The 24,359-nt window shown below is 43.9% G+C and overlaps 1 protein-coding gene across 6 annotated transcripts in view; it reads left to right on the top strand.

Annotated features, from left to right (window-relative positions):
* Window positions 1–449: 449 nt before the first annotated feature.
* LOC121330816 (protein CLEC16A-like) overlaps window positions 450–24,359 on the top strand; it is a 48,242-nt gene continuing 24,332 nt past the window's right edge. For 2 of the 6 annotated variants that reach the window (XR_005951900.1, XM_041277640.1), the window contains exons 1-16: window positions 450–742; window positions 1,487–1,615; window positions 2,296–2,429; window positions 2,542–2,690; window positions 3,417–3,522; window positions 4,022–4,027; window positions 4,941–5,064; window positions 6,063–6,237; window positions 7,354–7,407; window positions 8,249–8,362; window positions 15,510–15,738; window positions 16,830–16,956; window positions 17,317–17,417; window positions 17,580–17,699; window positions 18,475–18,584; window positions 21,658–21,702. Coding sequence is in view for 5 of the 6 variants with exons in the window: in XM_041277640.1 (XP_041133574.1) it covers window positions 633–742; window positions 1,487–1,615; window positions 2,296–2,429; window positions 2,542–2,690; window positions 3,417–3,522; window positions 4,022–4,027; window positions 4,941–5,064; window positions 6,063–6,237; window positions 7,354–7,407; window positions 8,249–8,362; window positions 15,510–15,738; window positions 16,830–16,956; window positions 17,317–17,417; window positions 17,580–17,699; window positions 18,475–18,584; window positions 21,658–21,702 (1,833 nt within the window). In the remaining variant the exon portion in view is untranslated. The remainder of the gene's footprint in view (window positions 743–1,486; window positions 1,616–2,295; window positions 2,430–2,541; window positions 2,691–3,416; window positions 3,523–4,021; window positions 4,028–4,940; window positions 5,065–6,062; window positions 6,238–7,353; window positions 7,408–8,248; window positions 8,363–15,509; window positions 15,739–16,829; window positions 16,957–17,316; window positions 17,418–17,579; window positions 17,700–18,474; window positions 18,585–21,657; window positions 21,703–24,359) is intronic. The other 4 variants (XM_041277639.1, XM_041277637.1, XM_041277636.1 and 1 more) reach the window with 4 other exon arrangements.

Below are 24,359 nucleotides of genomic sequence, written 5' to 3'. Positions count from 1 at the left end.
TGCGTTCAGGGAGATCTTTCTGCGCATAGTCTGTGCAGAAGCTCACCAGTTTAGCCAATGATCTTCTTAGAATGATCTCCGTGAACGCGCCCATTGGCTAAATTGGTCAGAATCTGCGCAGAATGATCTCCGTGCCCTCACCCAGCTTCTTCATCACAGCGTCAGTGTCGTGGGCGTTTTACGCTAGGGAGAGGAGGGGAGGGGAGGGGAGGGGAGGGGGGGGGGGAGGGGAGGGGGGGGGAGGGAGAGGAGGGAGGGGGGGGGGGGGGGAGGGGGGGGGGGGGGAGGGGGGGGAGGGGGGGGAGGGGGGGAGGGGAGGGGAGGGGAGGGGAGGGGAGGAGGGGGGACGGGGTACAATCATAACGTCACTGAGTCCTAGAGCACTTCGGGAGAGCCAGTTCGTGAAGCGCCCTTTGCTGCGGCGGCTGAGGGAGCGAATGAGACTGAAGAACTACAACTACGACTATACCTAGCGGCGGCCGCCCGGACGTGGCAGCGTCCGGTTCCTAGTAGCAGAGGTTTTGTTGGGGTTGGTCTCTCCGAATGTCAAACGTCATTTAATTTATGTCTTATTTTGTGTTACATTTGTTGTGAATTGTGCTAGCTACCGGTATGGACTTGATCGGACACACATGTTAAGTATAAACGCCCCGACGCTAACAGCAATGTTTGGACGGTCTAGAAGCTGGGTCGGAGCCGGGCAAGGGAAGTCTAAAAGCATTCATTCTCTGGACCACCTGAAGTAAGCGTGCATTGATGCTTGTGTTTTACTGTGTTTAGGACAAGCAGCGCTAAGGGTGGACATTAATAATAAATAAATAAATGAACACAGATTAGCAGTACATCGTTTTTTGTCAACAGCAGTTTTGCATAATCTGAAGTTGAAAGTTGACGGTCGCTGTGTTGCGTCTCTTGGGAAGTTTGACGCTGGAGCCGGACCGCACAGTGCAGTGCAACAGCATTGAGGTCTGCATCAGGCAGATTAATCTCCTGAGTTGTGCTGTTAGTAACACAGAGTGGTTGAACAGGTAGAAATCTAGTGATAGTGGTCTTTCTGGGGTTTCTTATTACCTGTACAAATTCGACTGCCAGTAACTTAAGACGATCCCCACAAAGACTCGTCAGGACTGATGAAAATGCGCCTATTTTATTAGCTTTAAGTTTATTGAAACTGCAGTGGTTGCTTGTATATTAAGAACGTGTTTTGTGCAGCTGCCGAGGGAGCGTGTTGAGGAGAAATCGCACGTTGCACACAGTGCCCGAGATTTCGGTTACTTTATTTCTATCATACACCACTTGTTACCATTTTACCATTGACAGGCACGTCTCTGGATTTAATCTCGTTATTTATGAAATAAACACTTCATCTTCTCAAATGCATACCTAAGTAAACACGGTAATAAAGACAATGCTGGTAATTAACAATGCGACCAGTCATTATTGTAAGTAAGTAATAAGGGCTTTTTATTTTTTTTTACCCACCTAGATACATGTACCATGTCCTGACGAAGAATACCACAGTGACGGATCATAACCGGAACCTCCTGGTCGAGACCATCCGGTCCATAACGGAGATTCTGATCTGGGGCGATCAGAATGACAGCTCGGTGTTCGAGTGAGTGTGGGTTGGGAACGCTAGCCGATAGGAGCATGGAGGGAGGAGGACTCGTTATCCAGGCTCAGTGAAACTAGCACTGTTATCTGCTCTAGTCACCCTGTCTGTGCTGTAGATATACTTTCAAAGACAGGTAAACTAACCGCACGGTACTTCAATACAGGAAGGGGCAAACGTTAACTAAAATGACTTGACTGCATTTCTAGAAAGATTGTATTTATACTGCTGTACATGTTTGCAATATTAATATATGCACCATATATACTGTATCAGTAGGCATTGCCCTTGATTGACTGTGTTTGAGTCCTTCGTGATACCAGAGGCAGTGTGTGCAGGACTTGCTCCAGTGTTTGTCCCGACCTCAAGCTTATTTTCAACTCATTGCACCATAAACAGGACCGCTCATGTTATGCATGCACTGGACCTTATTTGATCTTGATTGTCATGCAGTTCAGTGCACTGTAAATACACTGTTCAAAGAGCATGCAAGTTGAGTAAATAAAACCAGGGCAGCAGGAACAGCACCTAGTGATTGATTTGAACCATCTGTACCTTATTTTATTTTTTTGAAACGCTTTGTGCAATTAGAGCATGTTGTTTGTGTTATTCCTGATCATTTTAAGTGTGTTTAACTCAGTGCAGCGACACCTTGTGAGCGCCGTGCCGTTTGTGTTTCGCAGCTTCTTTTTGGAGAAGAACATGTTCGCTTTCTTTCTGAACATCCTGCGGCAGAAGTCCGGCCGCTATGTGTGTGTGCAGCTCCTGCAGACGCTGAATATCCTGTTTGAAAACATCAGCCACGAGACGTCTCTCTGTAAGTTTACAGACAGGCTCCCAGTGACAGACTGCAGCTACATCTCAATAGATCAGCATTAATTAATAAATATGCTGCTGTCGATTATGGTACCTGTTTTCTTTTTGTCTAGATTATCTGCTGTCCAACAACCATGTCAATTCCATTATCGTGCACAAATTTGACTTTTCTGACGAGGAGATCATGGCGTACTACATCTCCTTCCTGAAGACACTGTCGCTGAAAATGAACAACCACACTGTGCATTTCTTTTATAACGAGGTAAGAGACCCGGGGGTACTGCAGTTAGCTCTCCAGGAGATAATCGGGTTACCCTGATCAAAGATTAGCACAGTAAAAGCATAGCGAACGCACAGCAAAGCATAGTGAAAGCATGGCGAGCATTGTAAAGCACAGAGAGGTGTGGTAAAAAATATTGAAAAAACACCACTTTGCTAAATGCATAGTATAACTGTGAAAACTGGAACATTTTGCAAGGGAATCAGTAAAATAAGACATTTCTATAGCTGTGCTCGATAGGAAAGGATTGAGCTGCAGGCTGAGATGCTCATGGGATGATTATGTTTGTTTTAGCAAACTGTTACCATGCAGATATTGTAGTTTTTTATTTGTGCTAGGCTGTGTATACAAAACACATTTGGTCTGTAAGATGAGGTTGCAGTTGCATTTACACTGTTGCACTGTAAAAATTGTTTGCATTGCACTGCACAATACAAGCTGTGTATAACAGACAGGTATGGGCTCTCTGTAGCCAGTGCATGGCTACAGCACACAGTCCTCGAGATCGATTAAAGACGGTGTCGAGAGAGCAGGTGCAGCTCTGATGTAGCACTCTTTTCCATAAGAAACCTTCAGAAGGCACCTCAGGGGAGCAGTGTGTTCCTTCCTTTAACTTTGCAATGTTCTTTGAATGTCCAGTCTGGGCTGTGTTCACTTTGCGCTCTCTCTCTCTCTCTCTCTCTCTCTCTCTCTCTCTCTCGACTGCAGCACAGTAATGATTTTGCCCTGTACACCGAGGCCATTAAGTTCTTCAACCACTCGGAGAGCATGGTCCGGATTGCAGTCAGGACCATCACCCTTAACGTGTACAAAGGTGAGTCGAGAACTGCAGAACACACATCTCTCCACAATGCTCCTCTATGAGTTTAATAAGACACACCTGAACGTGTTGTCTGTACACACTGTGGCTAATCAAGCATAGATTACAGCCTGCAATGGGTGAACCTGCTGTGCAACTGGAGTCATATTCCACCTCCCCCCCGTGTGTGGGCATGCCTAGGTGCTTCCTCAGTGATGGAGAGGTAAACATTTTGCAATGCAAGATTAGTTTCTATTACTGGCCATGCTGTTCACCGTTGAATCAGACACGCTGTTTGTGTGGAAGCTGTTGTTAAAAACCCTGAAAGTGCCTCTGTGCTTCCCCATGAGTTACATTGCAGCTGCTTCTCACCTCTCTCTCTCCTTCAGCTTGTGTGTCTTTAGCAAGGATATCCATCCTTAGGAAGACGCTTCACTGGCCAGTCCCTGACCCTGTTAACAGTTTCTCTTTTTTTGTTCCTTCCTCAATGGTGACCCCTGGTGCCTTAATGCAGTGTCATGTAAGTGGAGTAAACTTGAACCTTTAAACCTCTGTCTCTTCAGAGTGCATAGCAATGCATGCCTTCCTGTTTGAACCCCTGTCTCTTCAGAGTGCATAGTAATGCATGCCTTCCTGTTTGAACCTCTGTCTCTTCAGAGTGCATAGTAATGCATGCCTTCCTGTTTGAACCCCTGTCTCTTCAGAGTGCATAGTAATGCATGCCTTCCTGTTTGAACCTCTGTCTCTTCAGAGTGCATAGTAATGCATGCCTTCCTGTTTGAACCCCTGTCTCTTCAGAGTGCATAGTAATGCATGCCTTCCTGTTTGAACCTCTGTCTCTTCAGAGTGCATAGTAATACATGCCTTCCTGTTTGAACCCCTGTCTCTTCAGAGTGCATAGTAATGCATGCCTTCCTGTTTGAACCCCTGTCTCTTCAGAGTGCATAGTAATGCATGCCTTCCTGTTTGAACCCCTGTCTCTTCAGAGTGCATAGTAATGCATGCCTTCCTGTTTGAACCTCTGTCTCTTCAGAGTGCATAGTAATGCATGCCTTCCTGTTTGAACCCCTGTCTCTTCAGAGTGCATAGTAATGCATGCCTTCCTGTTTGAACCCCTGTCTCTTCAGAGTGCATAGTAATGCATGCCTTCCTGTTTGAACCCCTGTCTCTTCAGAGTGCATAGTAATGCATGCCTTCCTGTTTGAACCCCTGTCTCTTCAGAGTGCATAGTAATGCATGCCTTCCTGTTTGAACCCCTATTTCTTCAGAGTGCATAGTAATGCATGCCTTCCAGTTTTTTTCTGTACATGTGCAAGGTATTTCATTTAAGCCTTTCCACATCGGAATGATCAGTTCTTTTCTTTCTGTTAACTATGATCTGCTAAACTGCAATAGAAATGTCAAATGACCCTGTTCTGTTTTCTTCTCTGCAGTGGACAACCAGCTCATGCTGCACTATATCAGAGACAAGACGGCTGTTCCCTACTTCTCCAACCTGGTCTGGTTCATAGGAAGCCATGTGATTGAGCTGGATAACTGTGTGCAGACAGATGAAGAGTAAGGGCGCACATCTTTTGCTTATCTGTCTATCTGTCTGTCTATCTATCTATCTATCTATCTTATACTATAATTATATACAGTACATTACAAGCAGCTCTTCAAATGCTTGAATTCTAACATATCCAGTAGATGGCAATGTGGTGCCGCTACCACTCAGCATTCCGTTCTTAAAGCTGCAGCTGTTCCAACAATCTTGTTCAGTTTTACGCTTCAGTGAAAAATCTCTTGGGGCGTCTGAGTATTAGTGCAGTGCGTGCATTCCTAGTTTAAATTCCAAAGGTTAGCTGTTTGGACACAAGCTTATTGCTGGTCAATCCATATAGACAGTTGCAGGTTACTGCAAAACTGTTAAGACTGTCTTTTTTGTTATACTCCTCGTGCTTTACAGAAACAGAACTCTCCCACAGAGAGCTGATATTTCCAGCATGTGTTTGTAACATTACATTTGTTTTCAATGGAGCAAGCAGGATTACTTTATAAAGTGGGTATATTTTTATATTTGAATCTGTTTGGCTGGATGTTGTACAGCTTTTTTCCAACAATCAGATAGCTTGATAACATTAAGGCCAGTGTTTTCACAGAATTAAAGCCATGTGCCTTTGTACCATTTGCACTGAAATTCAACGGTTCTTTTTATTTGGGCGAGAGTCTACCGATCAAGGTCCTTTACCTCGGGGGGCGGGGGCGGGGGCGGGGGGGGGGGGGGGGGGGGGGGGGGGGGGGTGGGGGGGGGGGGGGGGGGGGGGGGGGGGGGTTCTGTAGGTTTCCAGTGTAACTTTATCATGTAGTTTCCATATAATGTTCCACATCTATAAAGTTAAAACGTTATTCCAGCTTTATTGCATGCATTTCCTGTGCTTTGCTTGAATTACCGTTGATTGATCCCTGGGGATGCTGCGTCTCCAGTAGACAGTGATGTCACTTTGTTTGCATCTTTAACAGTGGAAGTCTTGCTGTTTTGTTATGAAGCTGATCTGAAGTGTTGGTGTTTTCAGGCACAGAAACCGTGGCAAGCTCAGTGACTTGGTGGCAGAGCACCTGGATCACCTGCACTATCTCAATGATATCCTGATTATTAACTGTGAATTCCTCAATGACGTGCTGACAGACCACCTGCTCAACAGGCTCTTTCTGCCCCTTTATGTTTACTCCTTGGTGAACCACGAGCAGGTACGAGATGCAGGCTTTCTCTGTGCTTGTGTGCGTGGTTGCTTGCAATGCATGAGCTAGAACTGATGTTCAAGGAGTGTGCATTAACAGTTTTGATGCTTTTACAATTAGTTTTATTGTTTGCAATTTTTCAAAAACAACACATCACTTCATGTAATCGGGAGCATTTAGTCGTGGGTTTAGTTGTAAAATCCACCGATGTGTTCTCAAACTGGGCCTTCTTCGTACAGCCTGACACGCTGAGAACGCCGGTCGCTCGTTGAATCAGTCCGTTTTTATAGGTGCCATGTCTGCCCTCCCGTATTCATAGCGCTGGCAGTATTAACCCTTTCCCAGTACTCTCAGCGCTCCCATTATGCACTTGTAGCGTTGTGTATTGTGCACAGCAGTGGTAATATCACCATTATTCACAGCACTGCTAGTATAAAATTTGACAGCAGAGCAGAACATCGAAAAGGTAAACTACAGCCCACTTTTCAGATTGCACATAAAACTTTGAAAATGTCGAGAAGAAAAAAAACAAAAAAAGAGGTTTGTATTTTTCTATGATAACAAGGAATTTACAGGTTGTTGTGTGATCATCTCATGGTATCTAGGCCAAGCTTCTTCCTTTGGTATCCAGACACTGTACCTGCCCTTATCTCCATGTTTCAACAAAACAGCTGCTCCAGGCGAACCCAGTATACATATATATACAGTATATAACTTGACATCATCCAACTGGTAACTGAGGAGTTGTGGTTTTGTTCTGTTTAACAGTTCAGATAGCAGGTAGTGCACTCGGTGTGAGATTTCGTTACATTTTGAGGGTGCCCTTACAGTCTGTTATGTCTCTGTTGTTTTTAATCATTGCTGGCTACTGGCGCAGTTTTTTTGAAAAGCAGGAATGGTGTGGGAAGAGGGGTCTGTTTTGACACTGCATGTCAAATAGCTGAAGTAAAAACAGCCACAAAAGTGTCATCTAATTAGCTGCCTCCTGTTGTGCCAGTACCCCCCCCCCCCCCACCCCCCCCCCCCCCCCCCCCCCCCCCCGTTTTTTTTTTTTTTTTTTTTTTTTTTTTTTTTGTAAACCTCCTTGTGTTCTGATCCCTGTGTTTTTTCTTTTGTGTTTTCCAGAGTGGAGATCGCCCAAGGATCAGCTCTCAGGTGTCCCTTTATCTCCTCTCGCAGGTAACCCTAGCCCTTTACCTGTCTCGCAGGTAACCCTAGCCCTTTACCTGTCTCGCAGGTAACCCTAGCCCTTTACCTGTCTCGCAGGTAACCCTAGCCCTTTACCTGTCTCACAGGTAACCCTAGCCCTTTACCTGTCTCACAGGTAACCCTAGCCCTTTACCTGTCTCACAGGTAACCCTAGCCCTTTACCTGTCTCGCAGGTAATCAGTGGTCTTCATGTTCATGGAAGGTGAGGGGAAACTCTCAAGATGGATTGACATTTTTAAAAAATCATCCAGGTTTCACAAGATGTTAAACTGAATACTTTTCTGACTTAAAGAACTATACTGGAAAACATTCACATCAAAAAGTACTTCACAGTACTTATGGCTAGTATCAGTAATATTACTAACAGTTTTTAATGAGATTGAGTTCACCTTGTTAAAGAACCACAAGAGGGTGTGTGTGTTTGTGTCTGTGTCTTTGTGTGTGTGTGTGTGTGTGTCTCTGTGTGTGTGTCTAGTGTTTCATTTTGGTTGGCCTGGTTTTGTCTGGCTTCAAATTACATTTTAAGAATATTATTATTATTTATTCATGTATTTATTTAGTACTTTTCTGTTATCTTTTTATGATGTTTTCCATCAGTCTCAGTGGTTCTAATTTAATTAAATGGTTTTTTTGTCTTTTTAAACCCTTTTAAAGGGTGCTTCTGGCCTGGGTTGAGAAGCTGCTTTTCGGTTGCAATTGCCAGCTGTAGACCAAGCATATGTTAGATTAGCCAGCGTGTCTACATGCAGCACGCTTGTTCTGAGGATTCCCTGTTGTACAATGAATGGACTTTAAACGATGTGTCTTTCAGGTGTTTCTTATAATCCACTATGCTCCGCTGGTGAACTCCTTGGCAGATGTTATTTTGAACGGAGATCTCTCTGTGTTTTCACTGCAAGCTGAGCAGGACGTACAGAAAAGCTGTGTGAGTATTTTTAAGCACAACATTGATGCTTCACACTTCCATAATAATTGCTTTTTCAAATAGCCTCTGCAGTATTAAGAGTCTCTGCTTTTGTTACTGTGGAAATGAAATGGGTTTTGAAGAAGTTTGGTTTGTGTGGAATTCTTCCTGTACAAACTTCAGATCTGCAATTGATGGTCTCTTGATAATTCCAATAACTCGATTGAAAACCAGCAGAGCAAGGGCTTGCTCGCTTTGGAAACCCAGTGTGCACCCTGTCAGACAGGCTGTGCAACCCAGTGTGCACCCTGTCAGACAGGCTGTGAATCTGTGTGCACCCTTTCAGACAGGCTGTGCAACCCAGTGTGCACTCTTTCAGGCAGGCTGTGAATCTGTGTGCACCCTTTCAGACAGGCTGTGAATCTGTGTGCACCCTTTCAGACAGGATGTGGATCCCTGTATGCACCCTTTCAGGCAGGCTGTGAATCTGTGTGCACTCTTTCAGACAGGCTGTGCAACCCAGTGTGCACTCTTTCAGACAGGCTGTGCAACCCAGTGTGCACTCTTTCAGACAGGCTGTGGAACCCAGTGTACACCCTTTCAGACAGGCTGTGAATCTGTGTGCACCCTTTCAGACAGGCTGTGCAACCCAGTGTGCACCCTTTCAGACAGGCTGTGCAACCCAGTGTGCACCGTTTCAGACAGGCTGTGAATCTGTGTGCACCCTTTCAGACAGGCTGTGAATCTGTGTGCACCCTTTCAGACAGGACCTGCTCCATCCAAGGCTCCGGTGAATCCTCCAGTAGATGTGCAACAAACAGACCCATTTTTAGTTTTTATTTAGGAAACATTGCATTGTCAGCCACTGAGAGTCGCTCTGTGAGGATGATGAAGGAGTTATTTGGCACTTTGGCGTGCTGGTGGGTTATACCATATATAGGTATGCCAGCACAAGCCTTCCTTTCTCAGTCTTTCACATGCACTCATTGGCAGGCCTGGACAGTTCAGAAGCATCCCTTCTGAAATGAAGCACAGCATGCAGCTCTGTGCAGCTGGGCGCTGAATCCCTGGAGACAGTAGCGCTCTGGTGGTTTTGGTGTGTTTGGGAAAGGGGTGTGTGCTGGCAGGGAGCTTTATTTAACACCAGCTGAGCTTCGGTTTTAGCTTCCTTCCTGGATGGCGTGAAGGGTCGGCTGTTGCTTCCTGTCAAGTGCAGATGTGGTTTGATGATACCTGTGCTGGGGTTGTCAGCCTTCTAACCTCATTTTCTCTTTCCCGTAATGAATGAGATGTTTACCAGCACCGCTGGCTCTTACCAGCAATCCTCTCGCATGATCACACCAGAAATGCTGTTCAGATATAGAGAAGCATGCAGCGTGTGTGATACGTGAGAAAATAAATATGCATCTAGATCAAGTGCTAGACAAGGTTTATTTTGGTCAGTTGAGAGAGAGACCAAAGTGACCTCACATAGACCCTTCAAATGGGTTTGCTTGCTGTTTCGTGAGCCCCTGCATTGAAAATGAGCACACCATGTCATACGGTGAGATAAAGTTTGAAATGTTTTAAATTCAATGCTACAGTGGTTGGTGTGCTTGCTTGAGAATTAGGATATTGTGGTTTGGATTGATTCTGGAGATGGCAAGTGCACTGTAATAATTATAACTAATATAATATAATAATATAATTATATTAATATAATTAATATAATGATTAACCTCTTGTCATACTCCCTTACACAGTTCTGACCAAACCCTAAATAGTCCCCTATCTCAGTGACTGTGAGCTGTGTTAGTCCCCTATCTCAGTGACTGTGAGCTGTGTTAGTCTCCTATCTCAGTGACTGTGAGCTGTGTTAGTCTCCTATCTCAGTGACTGTGAGCTGTGTTAGTCCCCTATCTCAGTGACTGTGAGCTGTGTTAGTCTCCTATCTCAGTGACTGTGAGCTGTGTTAGTCCCCTATCTCAGTGACTGTGAGCTGTGTTAGTCCCCTATCTCAGTGACTGTGAGCTGTGTTAGTCTCCTATCTCAGTGACTGTGAGCTGTGTTAGTCCCCTATCTCAGTGACTGTGAGCTGTGTTAGTCCCCTATCTCAGTGACTGTGAGCTGTGTTAGTCCCCTATCTCAGTGACTGTGAGCTGTGTTAGTCCCCTATCTCAGTGACTGTGAGCTGTGTTAGTCTCCTATCTCTCTGAGCTGTGTTAGTCCCCTATCTCAGTGACTGTGAGCTGTGTTAGTCCCCTATCTCAGTGACTGTGAGCTGTGTTAGTCCCCTATCTCAGTGACTGAGCTGTGTTAGTCCCCTATCTCAGTGACTGAGCTGTGTTAGTCTCCTATCTCAGTGACTGTGAGCTGTGTTAGTCTCCTATCTCAGTGACTGTGAGCTGTGTTAGTCTCCTATCTCAGTGACTGTGAGCTGTGTTAGTCCCCTATCTCAGTGACTGTGAGCTGTGTTAGTCTCCTATCTCAGTGACTGAGCTGTGTTAGTCCCCTATCTCAGTGACTGTGAGCTGTGTTAGTCCCCTATCTCAGTGACTGTGAGCTGTGTTAGTCCCCTATCTCAGTGACTGAGCTGTGTTAGTCTCCTATCTCAGTGACTGTGAGCTGTGTTAGTCTCCTATCTCAGTGACTGTGAGCTGTGTTAGTCCCCTATCTCAGTGACTGAGCTGTGTTAGTCCCCTATCTCAGTGACTGTGAGCTGTGTTAGTCCCCTATCTCAGTGACTGAGCTGTGTTAGTCCCCTATCTCAGTGACTGTGAGCTGTGTTAGTCCCCTATCTCAGTGACTGTGAGCTGTGTTAGTCCCCTATCTCAGTGACTGTGAGCTGTGTTAGTCTCCTATCTCAGTGACTGTGAGCTGTGTTAGTCTCCTATCTCAGTGACTGTGAGCTGTGTTAGTCTCCTATCTCAGTGACTGTGAGCTGTGTTAGTCCCCTATCTCAGTGACTGAGCTGTGTTAGTCCCCTATCTCAGTGACTGTGAGCTGTGTTAGTCCCCTATCTCAGTGACTGTGAGCTGTGTTAGTCCCCTATCTCAGTCTGAGCTGTGTTAGTCCCCTATCTCAGTGACTGTGAGCTGTGTTAGTCCCCTATCTCAGTGACTGTGAGCTGTGTTAGTCCCCTATCTCAGTGACTGAGCTGTGTTAGTCCCCTATCTCAGTGACTGTGAGCTGTGTTAGTCCCCTATCTCAGTGACTGTGAGCTGTGTTAGTCCCCTATCTCAGTGACTGTGAGCTGTGTTAGTCTCCTATCTCAGTGACTGTGAGCTGTGTTAGTCTCCTATCTCGGTGACTGACGAGCTCTGTTAGACCCCTATCTCAGTGACTGTGAGCTGTGTTGGATTGTAATGTCTGAATCCTGGCTGCCGACTGTAAACCTGTACAAGTCCCAGGCCTGCCTTGTTGCCATGTGCTTGGCCAGGGATTAAATCAATGCAAAGGATCCTGATCCACAGGGAGGAATGGATCTGTAGCTATAAATATAAATACGCAGGGCACAGGTAGCAGGAAATACAACCGGATGTTTAGTGTGTTAGTAAACTCACAATGCCACTTTCCCATTGTATTGACATCCTGGAGTCTGTATTCACGAAGCGAGGATGCAGTACTAGAGGAAGCGTGTGACCCAGTGCAGCCGTCCATACCCGGTGTCCACAGGGAACCTGGAGTCTCACCGTTATCCGTGCCTGAGCGTGGCTTTGCATTTCTGTTTGGAGAGAGAGGAAAAACAAACTGCAAGCCTGTCGTTGTTATCTTGCACAATCTGCTCAGGCCCGCTGCACAGGTGTTTTGATTGATAGAGAGATCAGATCCGAATTGCTCTCGAGTCGCATGTGTGTCAGCAACAACACCGGCTGCAAGTTTGCACGACAGCGAACGTCTGAAACTAGTGAGAGCTCCTAAAAAAAACCCCAAAAAAACAACAACAACAACAACTGTGTATAACACAGGATATAGTACACCCACACGTGAATTTTACCTTTTCAAGGTAATTCACTCTTATCGGTAAAGATGCTTTGTTTAATTGCAGACAAAACAAGTTTGAAATATTAAGTGCCTTAAATAAACTAAAGTGTACACACGCTATTGTTTTTTGGGTTAGAAAAATTATATGACCTGTTTAATGTAATTGAAAACAGTTCACTCGAGTCTGACATCATTCTGCTAGCCTGATCTGCTTGTCTTGCTGTCTCTGTGTACACTGTCCTGTATATTAAATTGTTACCATCCATTTGGTGGTTTCTTAGTAGTGACCCAGAACCATACCTAGGAGGAGCAGCACGCTGCGTTGCTGCAGGATGCGTTGTGAAGTGTTGCACGATTTAGATTGGATTTTGTGTTGGGTTTTTTTGTTGTTTTTTTTAAATCCTGTTTTGGCTCCATTCAACACTCTCCCGTTCAGTGCTTCCTTGCTAATTACATGATCACTTTTCAGTCAAGACACAGCAAAACTATTGTCTGCAGTGCTGTCAAAGAACAGATCAATAAAACATATACCGGCATTATCCAAACCAAAGCATGCAGGTGAAAGATTGAGATTTTAAATGAACGAGGGAGCACTGTGACCGGCTGTGTACAGAGCTGTGAAAACTGAAGGTTCTGCCCTGAATGTTGCTGTAGAGCTGGAATATAGGCATTTCCACATAAAAGCAAAAACAACACTGTACAAAACAACCTTTTCATCCTTAAATTGGACCGTGCTTTTGTTTTGCCTTTCTCTTTTCAAGAATTAACTTTTTTTTTTTTTTTTTTTAAGTAATTAGGCTAGGTTATCAAAGTTATTTACTATTTTGTCGAAGTTTAAAAAAAAAAAAAAAAAATGAAACATCTGAATTATTTATGGTTTGGTAATTTTATTTTGGGTGCAGTTTTAATGTCTGAAAAATGTCAGGCAGGCACGTGCATGTGTGATCAGCACTAATCTAGAATAGAGCAGTTTGTCAGGGAGGAGCGTGCATGTGTGATCAGCACTAATCTAGAATCTAGAGCAGTGTGTGTCAGGCAGGAGCGCGCATGTGTGATCAGCACTAAGAGACAGGAGGAGTCTCGTGGTTATCAGTAGGCAGTGGTTTCAAGGAAGGCTTCCTCTTATAGAACTGCAAATTACATTCTGAGAATGAATTAATCCAATTGTCAGAAAACATATTTACTAACTCTGCCTTCTAAGAAGGCAGGCATTTAAAAAAATAAAATAAAATAAAAAGCCTTTATCTTTTTTAGGATTTGTGTATGATTTAGAAATAGTACTGCGTCACTGTGAATCGGCATAGTGGTGTCTTAGATGGTGGTAAGCACAGAGACGGACAAGGAGCTAGTGGGTAAACCTTGCTGCTAATTCTTTTCACAGTTCGTTTACTGCTGCATTATGCTGATGAACAGGGTGATGCAGTTTTTTTTATCTTAAATGTGTAAAAAAGAATGGGGCTGTAGATCAAGCAGATTGGAGTCTGCAGTATCCGTTCAGGAATGGAATGGAATGGTGCTGGTTGACTTGCCCGTTCGTTCTCGCTGGCGTTGGGTAAAAGTCAAGTGAATGAATGGCACTGTAAAACCCTAAGGATACTTTTAAAGGAATCATAAAAATTGCCTTCTAGGATGCCTTCTCTAATTCAGTGTTTCACTTTGAGCACATTCCTGCTTGACGTTTGTGACCACACGCTCTTCCATCGCTCTACCTACTGCAGTGCACTTACTTTATTGCAAGCCAATATGTGCCAGTCGAGTTCTACGTAACGCTAGAAGAGACAGACACTGGGTGAGCGTTGAGTCCTCTTGACTTTTCTCTTCTAGTTTTCCCTGCTGGAGTAGGGGATGGGAGCAGCGCTCTGTTACGAATGCTTAACATGTCCTCAGATTTCTCAAAATCAGCATGGACACACACCGGCCAGTATACAACAGCCCAGATAAAAAAACCACTTTCCAAAAAATGAATTTCCCAATAGCAAGGGCAGGGGAAGGGGGGCAGTCCCTTTATTTCTAAGCTTGAACACCTTAAGTGCCAAACACCATTCATGGAAATACCACAGATTTAAGGCAGATCACAAGCAGCAGACAAAGTGCCTTCATTTCTCCAGATGACCATCTCAACTCCCCAGTCTTACATTTTCCAGTAGTAATGAGTCTTCTGGGCTGTGCCTTTCCTCTTTCTGTAGAACTGAGCTGCCTTAGAGGCAGAGGAAGGTTTTCTTTGCACTGTGATTACATATCCCATAGACTAATGCTTCAATAAGAAAGATAACCTCAGACTTCCTGTTGTATCCGGGAAGCTGTGCATTCAGAGAATCTAGTTATTTTGGAATCGGGGGGGGGGGGGGGGGGGGGGGAGATGATGATGGTGCATTTCAGTGTAGCTTGTAAAGGGCTCGGCCGCTATCATAGTGATTGCAGCATAGCAGTGAAATGTTTTTCTGAAAGATTTGCAGGCTGATTTTCAGACTGTTATCCGCACATATTTTGGAATTCCTAAGGCAAGGTTAGATTTGGTGCTAATCGGGGCCTGTGAAACTGAGAGCATGCAAAAGAACTGAGAGCTGGACAGTAAAGGGAAGGGTCAGGAGCGGCCGAAAAACAAGATAGAGAGCCAGCGCGTCTCTCATACAGGCAGAGCTGCCTGTGATGTGGAGTTGGCATGCTGTAATTGACGGTGGAAAGGTGTGGTTTAGTATTGGCTTGTGTTGGGTGCAGATGAAGCCTCTCTCGCGAATTTCTTGAACCCTACCACCGCATGTTTACACAGAACACTACCGCCTCACACTTGCAGTGAACTGAGATGGGTATCTTTAGTCATGGTGATGAAGACAGTGATACAGAACCAATGTTACAGAACTGCTGACTAACGGCGTAAACAAAATGCTTGCATAGCCGGAACTTCCACCTGCTGGTTTGCCCTCCCGTTTCAGTATGTCGATAGCAGGCCTTCGTGGTGGATCTGCAATAGCAAGCTCGGTGCAAAGCAGCAATCTAGAAGCGCCTGTAAATCTTCACCTGGCATGCACCTGTGCAGTGCAGTCCAACTTCTAGTACTAGATGATATTCCAGGGGTGTTCCCTTATGTTTTTTAAATGTTAAACTGTTAAAATTTTGTCTTGATGCTGTCTGCTAAGTATTACAGCATGGATCACTTTTTGAAAAAGACGTTTCTCTTCTCTACTTTTTTTTTTCTCCTCATCAGGCGACCGCGAGCGTCCGGCGCTTCACGAAGCCTGCAGAGAGCTTGGAAAGATCCTTGGAAATAAACCGTCAAAGAGGAAGAAAGAAGGTGCAGAAAAGACCGAACTACAAGAATGTGGGGGAGGATGAGGAAGAGGAGAAAGGGCCAGAGGAGGCCCAGGAAGACCCAGACAAGGCTAAAGGTACAGAGGCTAGTTCAAAAGGCAACAAGACAAGTGGGGACAACGAAGGTGAGTGCTCCGACTGCGAGGCCAGACACCCCCTCTCTGCTGGATGTGCCATTCGTGTGTCAGGGGCTGCACTCGCAATGATTGGTCCTTAATACTGATGCATGAACGTGACCACGCCTTGGAGTAATTCATTTAAACAGCTGCAGTGGATTTGGTTTTAGTCCCGACAGCACTCCAAGTCTGTTGCTTTTTAAAATCTCAGACTGACTTGCAGTAGAAGTGTTTGTCTGGTACCGCTGGTAAAACTGTTAGGAGTAATGATATGATTGTCCTGAGCTGATGGTCAGAAAGCTATTACGGTTCTGTTTCTTTGGACCAGTTTTTGTGAATTCACCTCCTTTGTCCATTGAAATCTCTTCTTCGTAATGCACCGTAGACATCTCCATTCTTGTACTCTGTTTGCTTTCTATTCAGATTCTTCACTTTAATCTTTCTGAGAACACAATCATGCCTGTGGTCCTTGCTATTGCTTTCCATCCTAATTGACCTAAATGGTTTTAGGAAAGCCGATAACAACTCAATAATAAAGTATCGCCAATAAGCTGTTTTTTGTAGTGTGTTGAATTGAGCAGTGGGTAACGTGTTCTGTCTTACGATACGCTGCTTCTTCACAGAGCAACTTTAAAAAGACTACTGGCACTAGCAGCTTATTTATAGGTGCACAGGAATGGTTATTTTTTCTAATTCATAGCTTGCATGAAATAAGCTGTTGCTGCACTACTGGTCCAGATACAAACGCTATCAGGTTTTTGAAGTCCAATTCAGCTGAAAAGCTTTGATATGTTCTAAGGAACAGTGTTCCGAATGTACTCCCTTACTGTACTGTATCGAAATCAAATCTTAAAGGCTTTCTCGGACTTACAGAATCCCAGTCTCCAGGGCTCGCAGGTTGGTCATGCGATTCTTGTTAGCGTGTTTTATAGGCAGATATTCATTAAAACAGAAAGAAACCTCGATGCTTTTCACATCGTTTGCCATCTCCACATTGCCAAAATTAAGTAAACGTGCTACTGCTGTGACCTCCTGTACTGTGCTGCATCGAAATGAATGAAACTGGAGAAGGCTGTCTCAACCCCTGTGCTTCCCTGCAGAGATAGAGATGGTGATAATGGAGAGGTGTAAGATTTCCGAGATGTCTGGGTTGATGGAACAGAACACGACGGATGAGGAGAAGACGGCAGCGGCTGCAGCGGCTGGAATCAAGGTCCAGAAGAGCAGGTACTGTACTGAGGTGGGTCAGTCTAGAGCTGACCCAATTCCACTCCCTGAAGTACATGGGGCCTTGAGAACACTGAGCAGTGAAGGAGCAGACGTGATCAGTTGAAAAGCCTGAAAGTTATCAATCTGTTTTTAAATTAATATCTTCCCTGTTTTCTTTTTAAAATGACATTTGAGTTTAGCAGGTTTGGCAGCTTCTGTAGTTCTGTAGCAATAGCCAAAACAGATGCTTACAGATTTGCACAGAGTGCATTCACTTTTCTATAGTCTGCATGTATAGTTTGTAAAGAGTGCTTTTAACCAGATTACAATACTGTATGTATGTACGAGCGTCTTCTAATGCTTACATATCATTTCCAGACCCTTTCTGGATATGGTTTATAATGCACTGGACTGCTCAACGGACGACTACTATGTCCTCTTTGTCCTCTGTCTCCTCTACGCCATGTCCCACAGTAAAGGTACGATCTGTCACTGTGTCTGTGCATTCATGTTTAAAGGTTCCAGAACAGTTTGAATGTCTTTAGTCTTGGGTTGTTGAAACCTTCTCCAGTTCTTCAAACATTTTTTGCATCCACTTCATCCTTTGCTCGGTGTTGTCTGACCCTGCTTCATCTCTCCAGGTATCTCCTCACAGCTGCTGGAGAAGATCCAGCTCCCAGCACAGCAGGCAGAGAGGAGCTCGTACAGCCACGTGCTGGCAGAGCGGCTCATCAGGATCATGAACCAGGCAGCACAGCCAGGTACTGTAAATCCTTCCAGACTCGGAGCTGGAAAGCACATCAGGATTCGCGTCAGACCATGCGATCTCTCTCTTCCAGTGAGCTGTACAATGGTTTTGTCAGCTGTGTAGCAGAAGCGGTCATCCACGCATGGCAGCCGTGGCAGCAGCAGAGGGAGTCTGTTTCAGGATCGTACACACATGTAGCTTCATTGTAGCTTCTGTCTCTTTTTGAGGCTCTGATGCGGTTCCAGTGTAGAAATGTGATCCCATGCTGCAGACAGGGAAGCACACCCCTACTTTAATAGCCCTAGGCAGCAGGGAGCCTTATTGCTTGACCGCTGGATGTCCTGTGTTATTGCAGCTGATCCTCGCCAATACCAACATGCTTGCATGCCGTAAAGCATTCTTATTCTCAGAGCAGGAAGAAGGTCTCTTATTACAGCTAAGGGAGCTTACTATATTTTTCTGTTTTAAATTCTCTGCACAGAGAGAATTCTGTGCCGTTGACACACCACTTCACCCCTTTCTGTTGTTCTAGCTGCAAGTGCTCTCCATGCATTGAATTATTAAGATCATGACCTTAAATCAATAAATGCACGTGTAAGCTGAGTGCAAATGCGTGTTTGCATGCTGTAGCCTCTGTAGATATATGGGAAGAGTAGGTGTGTATAATGAAAATGGTCCATATTGTTTTAGGTAGTAGTGAGGGCTGTTGTGTTTTATAAAGGACCTTCTGGTTTGAGGTGTGTATGTTTTTATTAAGTGATATTGTGTATTTGGTATTGTTTCTGTAGATGGGAAGATTCGCTTGGCGACCCTGGAGCTGAGCTGTCTTTTGCTGAAGCAGCTGGTGCAGTCCAGCAGTGACTGCATCATTAAAGATGTGCACCTCGCCTGCTTGGAGGTAAAGACGAAACGAAAGTTAGACACCATGGCATTGGCGCCACTCTAGCTTGCTTTTCTTAATCCTGCTGTGTGCGTGAATGTGTATTACAGGATCAGGATCATGACTGGGAGAGTCGGGTAGGAACAGCGTACTGTGTTGTTCATGTTTATTGTACATGTAAATACACTGAGTCATACCCAGTGGATTCACCCTTTGACATAAAACTGTTTGTTTTTTTTAACACAGACTAAGTGGGAAGATAACATGACAGCAATATCACTCTACCAAGTCTTTATGCCATGCACAGTTAAACTTCCTGAGTCAAATCTTACTGCTTTTATATGCATTTCTAAACAGATGGTGTTAGTTGTGTTTGACTTTTGTTAGTTGCGTTTGTCTTTTGACTGCACCTACTTTGATCAACGACAACAGATATGTGTCTGTCCTTGTACTGTTTTCAAACCCATTAAAGTCCTTAAATGGGGTAGTTCACCTCTTCGTGTCATCTGTTGGACAGCCCTGTAGTGTAGTGTCATAGTGTTAGCCCTGGCCTTCACTGATATCGCAGGTATTGCCTTGCTGGCTGGAATTCATGTTTCCCCAGTCCCTACAGTGTACAGTGTATTTTACTGGTAGATTCATTGTAGTTGTCAGATCCACACTGTTGCTCTGTACTTGGGTGGCTTGGAGCCAAAAGCAGGCTTCTCGTTTTCTTAAACAAGAGCCTAGTTACAATTAACTCCCTGTTCAAGTAAATGTTTACTCCCGTTACTGAGTGCTGTAAAATTCCTGAATGAGTCATCGGCCATTTCAATAAATAAAGTCTTTGTGAACGTGATTCAAAATCAAACAAGCAATGTTTTAACCAGCTCCTACTGTGTGACGGTAATGCCTGTGCTTTTGAGCAGTGTAGTTCAAAAGTTATATAGCTGAATTTCATACGCTCATAAATATATATACATACATATATATATGTGTATACATACATACATACATACAGTACCAGTCAAAAGCTTGAGTACACCTGCTTGAAACCAGGTTTTTCATGATTATCTTTTTAACTGTATAAACTTGTCTATAAACACTTAATATTTCATTATATGTTACGGGTACTTATATAAGCTGATAATGATTTGTGAATTGCATTCAAAAATTACATTTTTAAATGAAAATGTAAATCTTGTCAATTTCAAAGAAATGGTCACCCAAAGCAAGGGATTTTCAGTCTGAAGCCCAAGTCAGTTAAAAGTCTGAAATGTGTATAACACAATGTTAGAACACTGGCCTAAGTATAAAAGTGTCTTTGTTAGATGTTCTCTGAGATAACTAGCATGTTACCTAATTAACCTTTTGTCACCAATTACTGTTAACAGGTGAGGGTCCATGATTATAAATATAGGTAGCATAGGCACAAGTTTGTCAGTCTTGAATGTAAGGGACCAGAAAATGGCAAAATATGCTCAGGTAAGCAAAGAAACAAGACTGCAATTACTTTAAGAAATGAAGGTCAATCTTTAGACAAATCACAAGAACTTTGCAAGTGTCTGTAACTGCTGAGGCCAAGACCATCAAAGGATTTGAAGAAACTGGCACTCGTGACGACCGAACAAGGTCAGGCAGGCCAAGGGTGATCTCAGAATCAGAGAACAAGTTCATTCGAGTCACAAGTCGGCGAAACCGGCGATTAACTGCCCCTGAAATACAAGCTCAGCTAAATGCTACTAGAAGTACAGATGTTTCAACATCAACTGTTCAGAGGAGATGGCATGAAGCTGGCCTAACTGGAAGAATTGCTGGAAAGAAACCATTGTTAAGAGTGCAGAATAAGATGAAGAGACTTGCCTGTGCCAAAAAACACAAAAACTGGATGTTTTAGGAGTGGAAGTCGGTCTTATGGACCGATGAGTCAAAACTTGAAATATTTGGGTCCAACCACCGAGTATTTGTAAGACGCAGAGGGTGAGAGCATGAGTTCTGCATGTGTGGTTCTCACTGTCAAGCATGGAGGAGGCAGTGTCATGGGCTGGGGTTGCTTTGTTGGTGATCTTTACCAAGTCCATGGCAAGCTCAGCCAACATGGCTATCATTGCATACTTCAGAGGCATGCCATTCCATCAGGATTACAGCTAGTTGGGCAGCCCTTCATTCTTCAGCAAGATAATGACCCGAAACACACCTCAATGTTGTACAAGAACTATCTGGCGAAGAAGGAAAGTGAAGGACAACTCAATCTAATGACCTGGCCTGCTCAGTCTCCAGACCTCAATTCCATAGAACTTGTATGGGACGAACTGGACAGAAGAGTCAAAGCAAAGCTACCCACAAGTGCCCTACATCTCTGGGAATTGCTGCAGAAGAGCTGGGAAGACATGTCGGGTGATTTCCTGCTGAAACTTGTTAACTGAATGCCTTGTGTTTGTGAGGTTGTTATTAAGGCAAAGGGTGGCTATTTTGAGGAATCCAGGATTTAGAGACAATTTTCAATTTTCTTGAACATTGCTTTGATACTCCTTATGTTTTGTTTTGTATATTGTAACATGTGTGTTCATTTTCAAGTATTTACAGAAACGTATAGAACGTAAAGCATTGTCAATTCTGAAAAAAAAAACCTAGTTTCCAGCAAGTGTACTCAAACTGTTGACTGGTACTATATATATGATCACATATATAGATCATATATATAGATCATATATATACAGCCCTCCCTCCTTTATTCTTCTATCTGACGTCCAAACAAAATGAAATAGTGAATTATTTTATTTAAATATATACCAGAACACACTACTGTCAGTGCGACCTGTTAGGGTTATGATTGGCTGGTGGAACAGCGACTATGCAGTAGCTTGTGAAAAACACTATTACAGCATTCATAAAGCAGTATGTTTTCATGCCCTCTTCACAAGAAGCTGAGAGCTGGGGAAAAGGTCCCGTGATGTGTTTTTCCAGCAGCCGCATGGTTTAGTGTACAATGGAACCACTGACTCCAGCTCATTTGTCCTGTCTGGCGTCTCTGAATCTGTCTCGAGGGTTAAATGAAAGTTTGCAGTGAAAATAACCACTTCTAATTGTAAATTTGTCTCTGCTTTCACAGGGGGCCAAAGAGGAGAGTATTCACCTCCTGCGACGCTTTTATAAGGTAAAAACCCACTGCGCTTCAATATGTACATACACTGTGTGTGTGTGTATATCTATCTATCTGTCTATCTATCTATCTATCTATCTATCTGTCTATCTATCTATCTATCCACACACTGCTTTGCAAAAGACGGTTACCTACTACAACACTTTATATTAGCTGCTCATCTGTAGTATACTTTGGGTTGTTGTGATCACAAGTTTTTGATTCTGATCAATGTGAATTAAAGATTGCTAAATGACAAGCTTGCTTTCTTCTCACCCAAACTAAGCTGCATTAGTAACAGTCAAAGCTGTTACAATAGTGAACTACACTAGTGGAGGCTTTGAGTAAATTGCTGAGGCTCCTAACATCTGGAGCAAATAACAGTGGACCCTGTTTACAGGGAAGGCATGTGTTGAAAGAATTACTATTGAAAAAGCCTTTTTTTATGTGTGTGAAAAACGACTTCAGCAGAATCCAAGTCTTGGTCAAACCTTTTTCATTTCAATTCAACACTTTAATACAAATTCAGAAGAATAAAGTGCAGAAAAATAACTGAAAGCCAATTCATAAAATGATAGTTTGCGCATTAAGTTGTTTTATTTAAGATGAGACACTGTGGTTTCATCTGACTTCATGGAACATGATGGCACAATGCAAATGTGCAGCTTAGTTTTAAAGACTTACTCACAGTAAGCGATGACTCTTTATACAAGTTAAGCCTAAAAAAAATTTTTAAAAACAAAAACAAATCCTGATTCGAAGGAATTCCTCTGTGAGGCGACCTTTTCCCAGAACACATTTACTTGGCCAGCAAACAAGGTCATGCCTTCACAACAGCTGTCCTCTTCATGGACTGATCGGGTCAGGGTTAATTGGGTTTAGATTCATGCCATTCCTGGTTTTGTTAGTCGCGGTTCTAAAGAAATATTGTTTTGTTTTTTTTCCCACAGTACTGTGAGTTTTTATATTCAGGATTGCTGCGCCCTGTTGGGAGATTTCACACTTTCATTATTTGGTTTAAACAGCTGGTGTACAAGGCATGGCCTGTGGCTTAGCAATGGGCTGCTTATGACTCGGCATACTGACCAGCAAATGACTGCTGATCCAAGTTCAAGTGCAGGAAAGCAGGTCTGATTCTTTTTGTTTGCCAATAGGGGGTTTCTAAATGGAGCTTCAGGAACGTGGGGTTTGTTATCCAGAGACACGAGGTGCGTCGTGAATTAAGAGAACCGCTTATCCAGTTGCTGTTATTGAAAGTATCAGACAGACCGACAGATGGCCGTACGGCCAGACAGACCGTATTGAGTGTCATTCAATAGGTCAAGTCGTCATGCAATGGCTCACGAGAGCAGATCCCTAATCCAGCGAACGCATGACTGTGGGACGGTCTTCCATAACTTCAAACACGTTGACAAAAACTCTGAATTCAAACTCACAAAACCAAGCAGAGAAGACAAGTGGTGCCAACAAACGCCTTTGTTGGCGTAGCCGTGGTGACGCTGTGTGTTGCAGTGCTGTTCAGTGTCGGCAATGATGACGTCGGGGGTGTTGGCCTGCTTGGCTTCTAGTCTGGTGAGCTCGCGCCCCCCCATGTGAAGGTTACTAGCAGTGTGTCAAGCCCCAGGGGCCTCTCACTTCTGTATTAATCATTCAATCAGGGCTGAAGGCATGATTAAACCTGTTACAATACTTAGGAGGTGAAGCTTGTTGACTCTCAACTTCACCCTAGCGTTCTCAAAGTGTACTCAGCAGGGCTTCATCATTCACCGCCTGGATGTGCATGTTTATTTACTCACGATGGATCATGTCCAAGACATTCCAGATTTACTGCGATACGCAGCGGCCCGTTTGACATGTTGTACTTTCGGTTTGAGTTATCCAGGCTTCCAGAGTTTTCTGAAGTTTTGATCCTGGAGACGAGCAGAGGCATGTGGAACTGATCGTGTACAATGAATAAAACAATGCAAGGGCTGTAGCCAATATAGGGTGGGGGAGTCTTCTTTTATCTGGTTTCACATCTCCAAGTTAGTTTCAGATCTAATGTTCATCTTCAAGTAATCTGTCTGCTGTGTTGTGGGCTTCATTTTGAAGTGAGTGCTTATTGAGCGGCCCTCTTTGTCTCTTACAGTAAGTTCTGTTAATTTGGTTGATGGTAGAAATGTTCCAAGCGGGTGTAGACTTGCATTAAATATTTGAAGAAGCCGTATTAGATTATCACAACTCTGCAGTGCTGTAACAAGGAAGTACTTATCCAGCAGATTAGACTGGCACAAATTTGAGCATAATATTTGAATCTTCCTCCACTCCCCTGCCTAGAGCCTGACCTGGCTGTTAGACCTCACATCAAGGAAGTGAAAACATAGAGAACCCGGGCGGTTCTGCGTTTGGATTGTTTGTAACGTTAAACACTGTAGCGACAAGGAAGACGGGGCGGATTCCTAGGATTGATATAATGCTTTTAGGAGAATCTCGCTATGGTTTTCTGCATATCTATCTCCTCGTTACTGCCACTGCTACCCTGATACCTGCTCAGGGATATCATTAACAGTGTTAATGAATGAACAACCCTCCGCTATCAAACCCGTATTGTACAGTTCTCTCCGTCAGCTGCTCGCCAGTTCTTTATAGTTTGAAATGAGATTCCGAAGAGCGTGTCCGAGAATCAAAATGGA

This window comes from Polyodon spathula, chromosome 18 (assembly GCF_017654505.1).
Source record: "Polyodon spathula isolate WHYD16114869_AA chromosome 18, ASM1765450v1, whole genome shotgun sequence".
NCBI classification, from domain to species: Eukaryota; Metazoa; Chordata; class Actinopteri; order Acipenseriformes; family Polyodontidae; genus Polyodon; species Polyodon spathula.
Note: the sequence above shows the minus strand (reverse complement) of the source record. Positions and strands in the feature narration are given on the sequence as shown.